This window comes from Dunckerocampus dactyliophorus, chromosome 5 (assembly GCF_027744805.1).
Source record: "Dunckerocampus dactyliophorus isolate RoL2022-P2 chromosome 5, RoL_Ddac_1.1, whole genome shotgun sequence".
NCBI lineage: Eukaryota > Metazoa > Chordata > Actinopteri > Syngnathiformes > Syngnathidae > Dunckerocampus > Dunckerocampus dactyliophorus.
The window spans coordinates 10,589,067-10,596,628 of record NC_072823.1 but is presented as its reverse complement, the minus strand read 5'-3'; the positions used below and the strand labels follow the sequence as shown (position 1 = coordinate 10,596,628).

At 40.7% G+C, this 7,562-nt stretch overlaps 1 protein-coding gene across 2 annotated transcripts; it reads right to left on the bottom strand.

Annotated features, from left to right (window-relative positions):
* Positions 1 to 171: 171 nt before the first annotated feature.
* c1qtnf13 (C1q and TNF related 13) lies at positions 172 to 6,141 on the bottom strand. 2 transcript variants are annotated; one of them, XM_054776907.1, is made up of 2 exons: positions 6,013 to 6,141; positions 172 to 1,920 (listed from the first exon to the last, which is right to left on the bottom strand). In XM_054776907.1, the coding sequence occupies exons 1-2, from the start codon at positions 6,035 to 6,037 to the stop codon at positions 920 to 922; spliced, it is 1,026 nt and encodes a 341-aa protein (XP_054632882.1). In that variant the 5' UTR covers positions 6,038 to 6,141; the 3' UTR covers positions 172 to 919. The 2 variants fall into 2 exon arrangements, with proteins under 2 accessions (XP_054632882.1, XP_054632881.1); XM_054776906.1 differs by having other exon boundaries at positions 172 to 1,923; positions 6,013 to 6,133.
* Positions 6,142 to 7,562: the final 1,421 nt, after the last annotated feature.

Genomic DNA, 7,562 nt, shown 5'->3' with positions numbered 1-7,562 from the left:
AAGGGGTGCTATTTTAACAACAGGCTGGCAGACGACTCATGTGGGGCAGTGGTTATGCAAACACAGAGTAAGGTGTCTTCCTCTACTACATCTAATCTCATATGTTTTGTTCATGCTGCATTCATGCAGCAAAATAATAAGCGACCAGAAACGTGCTGAATAAGCCCAGTTTATAATTTCACTGATTGTATTAGTCCAGAGTTTCATACTTTTCACTTGACTTACTCTTCTTACACAGATGTTTGTGCCACATAGAAATGTGCAACTTCCTTATTTGTATTGATATCTAAAAGTCGTGAGTTGTCACGATTGTTATAACTGACATATGTTTGGGTGAATGCATGGTATTATTTAACACTGTACACTTACCTATTTACATCTTTTTGTGAACACTGCAAAAAATAAGCAAGTTTTGAGTGCATGTCAACTTTTAATTATGACTACTTATTAGTATCAACATTTCAGTGTTTTCATTTTACACTGTGCCTTTTGTACTCTGTTTTGTCTAATGTTATTTCTACAATGTGCTGCAACTGTACAATTGGCAACTGGCCTCAAAATTCCTTTTTTTGTGTCTTTCTCTTAAAAAGAGGCTTACTAGTTATACGCCAGGAGAGTTTATGCACATGCACATTCTTTGATCAATTGGGGAGCTATTCAAAATCTGGTACCCATTGGGCTTCCCTGCTCTAAATGCAATATATAAATGCGTTACAGTGTGTACTCAAAAAGCGCACATTCAATTTTCTGCATTCATTGTGTCAGATCACCACCTTGTGGAGATACACGACAACGCACATTACACATAAAATGATCTTTGGCTTGTGCAAAGAAAGCCCTTGCTAACAAAAAAAAAGTACTTTTCTATGATGAAAAGTCACAAATGAGTGTCTGCCACATTTGTCTTACGGATAAGTCCTTATTTGTGTTCGGAGTGAGAGGCTGCAGGATACACCAAGAAGCCAGAGAAGGTGGTGTACCTCCCTTGGTTGCTATACACTGCATAGCGCTCGTCCTGCTGACTGTACAGCCACACAGTGTCACCCTGGCGAAGGGACAGCAGCAAGCTCTGGCTCTGCATCTCCCGTCTCTTGGACGTGTCCTCGTCAAACACCATGGCCTGCACTTGACCCGTCCCAGTCATCAGCTTCACAGAAACAGCCTTACGAGGGTGTTTCCCCACTGTAAAAGCAAAATAGTAAGCCCCCGGGAAGCGGCAAGTGAACATGCCTGAGGATGTGTTAAAATGTCCCCCAATGTTGACATATTCAACATCAAAGGTCAAAGGTGACTTGTGCTTCCGCTGCTTGCTACTCTGACCTATGACGGTGGATGTCCGTGCCACCGAGAAGGCAGATTGTGGCTGCTCTGTCCAGGATGCAGACTGAGGTGGGCAGTTTGGGTGAGGATTCAGGTGGTTGCTGGTGTAGCTGCTTGAATCAGGATAGACAAGGTAACCGGAGAATGTGATGTAAGGGCCGGCATTGCTGTACAAAGCGTACTGAGAACTCGGCTGCAACAACAACCACACTGTGTCCATGTGCGCCAACGTGATCATGACACTCTGACTTTGAACTTTTCTGCCTTTCTTGCGGTAGTCATCATATGCCATAGCCTGTACCTCCCGCCCGTTTTTCACCAGAATGACAGACAGAATTTTATTGGGGAATTTTCCCATCGAGAAGGCGAAATAGTACGCTCCCGGGATGCGGCAGCGAAAGTAACCGGTGTCTGGATTGAAATCTCTGCCAATGTTGACAGTGAGCTTGTTGAAAGTCACGACGCTCTGCTTGCCGCCCACGATGCTGCTGGTGCGTGTCGCCGAGAAAACTGAGCCTGTTGTCGCTGGAGGAGCGTGCAGGGGTGAGACTGGTCCACAGCAGGTGATCATGAGCAAGAAAGCTGCCAGGTGACAGGGTGCTGCTGAAGAAAGACAATGGTCATTGAAGACAATGCATTTCCATTGGAATGTTGAGGTGTAGTCACCTCCTGGACATTTTGTGTGTGTGTGTGTATCATTGTGTGTATATCTTTATCAATTTTCGCTTCATAAGTTTGGCTAAGCTCCAGTACTAACTGAGGCACTGGTGTGTGCAGTATAGGCCCTCCATAATGTGGTTAATACGGTCTGTTCTTTCTGTGCACACACAGGACTCAATTAAGTTCTGCTTCACCTGTTCCTGTGTGAGATGAACAATGGGAATTTTTTGTGGGGGGCGTTTGGTGATGCGAGGCGGAAAAGTCGATGGTTGAGTTCCATTGAAAATGTTATTTTGATAGCACAGAGTTTAATTTAACATTATATTTAGATAGGTACTGTAAATAGCAGGCTAGTGCAAAATTTCATATTTCAATCCAGCCCACAAGATGCTGAACTGGAATTGTAATTGGAATGACAGGAAGTGGAATTCAAGTCATGGCAATTCACAGAAATGCTTTATAGCCAAGTAACAGGAAGAATTTTTTACATTTATCAAAAGTTTTGTCTTACATAAACTACTCACAAAAAAGTTAGAAACAGTGGCAGCCAGCGGTTGGTCACTCTCCGGCCGCCCCACTGGCCATCGAGACATTTTAGGTATCAACTTATTGCCACCCCTATGTCAGTAATGGTCTCACCTTGGCCATCCCACTGAAAAATGTCTGGTTCCGCCACTGGCTAGGGATATGCACAACTGTTATGTTAGAGAACAGCAAGTTGTACGTTAAGTGCGTTAAGTATTGAACATGTGTTGAACATGTGTAAAATTGGAGAAGCTCATATTAAGTTCACCTGTAAAGTACATTTTAGGTTCATCTTGAGATGTATCTGAAACATCCCCAGCTTCTTGTGAGCAGTATAACTAAAAAAAACAAAAAAAATTAAATTGAATTGAAAATGAGCAAAGTCACACCTGTTGTAAATGCATCCAATAATCATTTATTAAAGTTGTGTTGCATCTAATTGTCGTAAGTTCCTCAAAGGAACTTTTTTTCTGGAAACTAGCTCTGACCTTTTGAGAGGCTTTAGGGAGGCTTTCAAACAAATGTCCAAAGTGCCACATAGCTTGGCAACCATTTTGAATACTTGGATAAAGTAAAGCATTCCGGGAATTGAGATATAATTCACAAACATCCATCTATCCATACATTTTCTATGTCATGGAATTGAATTTCTACCTTCAATTCGAATTTGAATTGCAATTCTACTTCCTGTTTGCAACCTCAGTTCAAATTCAACTCAATTAAGGGACATTTTCAGTCAGGGGTGGATTGGCCATCGGGAGTACTGTGAGTTTATTTATTGCTGAATCTTACTGTCACACTACATTAACTGGAAATTGGTACAGCCAATGGATATTTTACCTTGGCATGTTTCAACTGTCATCTGCAGTCTTCATCAGAAGTGTCAGCTCCCCGCTGTGACGTGGCGCTTATCAAGTGTACTTCGTAGGTGTGGCCAACTGGACAAACCTGACAGGTGTGCCTGGTTGGCACTTGCTTGTGTCTGGAGTAAAGAGTCCCAGGTGTGGGCGCGGCCAACCAGGTGGACCTGTCAGGTTCACCCGGTTGGCCATGCGTAGGAAGTAAAACTGATAATAGTGCAACATCACATTGGGCAACTGAGCCTTCTGAAGAAAACTGCAGATGACAGGCGAAACATATCAAAGTAAAATAATACCTTGAAAAAAACAGTTGTATGAATATGAAAAAATTAACATTCATTCAATAAGAAGACAAAATGAACCAAATCGAGCTACTTAAAGGAAATTGATACATGACAGGCACTAGGACCAAGCGAAAAATGACCGCTCAAGTTGCAGCAAAGACTGAGTTGAAGGCTATTAGCCCTTGAAGCCCGCGGACAAGCTCACTGATCGGATTTTTCTGTATCTTGCTAGGTGTCATCCATCCCCGCTGTCACTCCATGAGTGCTTGGCCTTGCGACTTGTCGCAAAATCTGGCAACATGTCAAACCCTCTTGGGGACAAGAGAAACTACCGACAAATCTAGAGACTTTTTCTAGAGAGTTTTCTGGTATTCAGGGACTTAAAACTGAAAGCACGTATTGTTGTGCAGTTTGTGTTCTCACTCTGCAGCAGCGGGTGCTGCTGAGAGGTCCGCCCCACTCCAAAGCAAAGTGAACAGTCAGGTCTCACGGCACACTGAGAGCATAGTGGAGCTCTACTTATCCACAAATCACGCATACATGAGGCGCAATGCCGCCGGGGTTGATGTCACTCTGCTTTACAGGCGAGCCTGGATGTAATTATTATGCTGTATAGACTTTGAGAGGCTTTGGCCCGAGATAAAATATTAAAATAATTTTATTTTGATGAAGTGATGGCCAATTTAAAATTCACGCACCAAGAATCAGGTTTATTTGTACTTCTAAACTCACTTTTTTGTCTCTCCTATGCGGATATGTTTTTTTCCTACAACATTATTTGCAAATAATATGCAAATTAGTCAATGACGTCATCTAGCGACTTCTAGGACAGCGAATAGCTCCTTTTCTTACTGAGGAGCTGGCAACAGTGGGCCCTGCTCACTGATGTTTTGCTAGATTGTGTTCATCTCACTCTGTAAGTTGTTAACATGTTGATCCTTTGTTCCCCCTGGGTCACTTCAACTAAACTGATTTTAATATCACAGGTTTTATTGAACATGTGTGATTACGTGTGCTCGGTGGCAAAAACCCAGGTGCTACTGTAAATCTGAATGCTTGTTTAACTGTCTATGACCTTTACTTGACATAATAGGTAGTAAACATGGTGTGGTGTGTTACAACTAAATGTAGTTATCTAAAGTATTGGAACACAATAAGCATACTATACGGATTCATTAATGATTTGCTTTTATGAAGCACTTAAGTCAGCGGTGTCCAAAGTACGGCCCGGGGGCCATTTACAGCTCGCCGCTGTTTTTTTAGTGGCCCTCAGCACATTCTAATAATACCATTAAACAAGAAAACTACAAAAAAAAGAAGCAAAAACAGAAAAAAGAGCAGTAATGTTACAAAGTACAAAGTAAAGTCATAATATTAAGAGAAAAAATTGCATAAAGTTGAAATATTAAAGACTAAAAGTCACAAAAAATATGTCTACAGAAATTATGGATCAATTTATAAGGTACATATTGTTTGTCAAAGATGCATATTCACACAGCTAATTTGGTCAACATACAACACATGTGCAGGTGCATCTCAGTAAATTACAATATCTTTGAAAAGTGAATTCATTTCCAAAGTTCAATTAATAAAAGTGAAACCGCTACATACTATAGATTGGCTGCACACAGAGTGAAAAATTTGAAGAATGTATTTCTTATTAATTATGATAAAATAATTCAGTATCAGTAAAAACCTAAATATTGCAAACAGCTGGTTTGCGCCGTACTCAGCAAATGAAATGCAAAAACTTCCTGAGCATTTAATAAAAACTGAACTCCTGAAATGTTTGCACCATATTCTCATTTATTGATTTTTTTTTTTTGCACCTGTCAAAAGAAATAGTGTGACAAAGTGTCAGTGAAATTGGGCTGGCATAATGATTACATAGCGATAGCGGAAACCTTTTCACCTTGTGACGTCACCTAACAGGAGTGGTAATTGTACATTTGGACTTTTCACCTGGCTTTTTTCTGTAATGTACATATCTTACAAACGCTGCACAATAGATACTTTGTCCAAAACTGGAGGAGGAGCAGGAATAATATACGGGTTAGATAATGACTGAATAAGTTGGTAAAAAAAAACAACAACAAATAATCTACATACATAGCATTTTAAACCTTGATATTAGTACAGTTAGTGCAAGTCTAAAACTTGTTTTTTTTTAAAGCTCTCTGTCATTGCATTCATCTATAATCGAATATGGCCACATTAGTCTGTCCTGGTTGTCGCAGCTTCAGCTACAAAGTTAACTCATATTTACTCACTTAGGTTTTAGTATCATATATTTGTGTGAAGTCATGTCTAAGCATTACTTTTGCGCAATAAGAAAATGATTGACAAAAATATGAAAAACCCACCTGCCAGCGTGTCAATTCCAAACATCCTCTTCCTCTTCGTCTATGTTCTTTACATGAAGTTCCAGTGAGTTTGACCACTGCTTGTGTCCCAGTAACGTTGACATAACAGGCTTGAAGCGCAAAGAGGTGATCCTTTTGTCTGCATGCATGTGTCAAGAGGAGGAGCTCTAAATCCTCCAATCTTTCGCTCTGCAGAGCAAAAAAAAGGTCAAATGGAAGAGCTAGCCCAGTGTGAAGTCTAATTAATGGTTTGTTTACTCGAAAACAGCTAAAGTAACTTAGCCACAACGTACATGTAACCACAGAGACAACGGCATCCCTGCTTTATGTAGTAAAACAAGCTATACTGCCTAACAACTACACCCTGGACTGGTCGCCAGTCAATTGCAGGGCACATACTGTATATACAAAGAATCATTCACACTCACATTCATACCTATGGACAATTTTGAGTCGGCAATTAACCCAACATGCATGTTTTTGGAATGTGGGAGGAAACCGGAGTACCCGGAGAAAACCCACGCACGCATGGGGAGAACATGCAAACTCCACACAGAGATGCCCAACGGAGATCTTCCCGATCTCCTGACTGTGTGGCCAACATGCTAACCGCTAGGCCACCTAATTTATCTTGTATTATACAAAAATAATATATATTATTTGTCAGATCACATGCAGCTTGTATCCATTATTAATAAAGAATCCAGACACGTGAAGGTCAGTCAGTCGTGGCATCCCACCGGGTTCTGTGCTAGGACCTGTATTGTTCAGTCTTTAGGCAATATCATTGGAAAACACTCCATTAACTTCCATATATATGCAGATGACACACAACTCTACTTATCAATGAAACCTAACGAAAATAACCAGCTGTCCAAACTCCAGGCGTGTCTTAAAGACATAAAGAGCTGGATGACCTTAAAACTTTTACCATTAAACTCAGATAAAACTGAAATTATAGTCCCTGGTTCCCAGCACCTCAGAGACAAGATTGCAAATGAGATTACTACCCTAGATGGCCTTGCACTCACCCCCCACACAATACAGTCAGAAACCTTGGTGTCAGAACAGCATTTTTACAAAACATAAAAAAAAAATCTGAAAATTCCTGCCACTATGAATGCTGAAATACTTGTTCATGCTTTTGTGACCTCCAGGTTGGATTATTGTAACTCTCTATTAATGGGTTTCTCCAAGAAATCTTTAAAGACCCTTCCGTTGCTCCAAAATTCTGCCGCACAAGTCTTAACCGGTACCATATTTCACCTGTATTAGCTGTACTAGCCTCACTGCACTGGTTACCTGTAAAATTTAGAATTGGGTTTCAAATGATCCTTCAAATTATCCTAAAGCACTACACAGTGAGGCACCAGTATATCTTAAAGAGCTTTTAGTACTGTATTGTACAGTACTCTTCGTACTGCCTTTAGTTGTCAGGCTCCTCGGTTATGGAACCATCTCCCAGACTCTCTCTGTTTAAAATAAACTCAAAACCCACCTTTTTGCTTAAGCATATAGTTAGAACTGACCCCCTATGCTGATATGTGTCA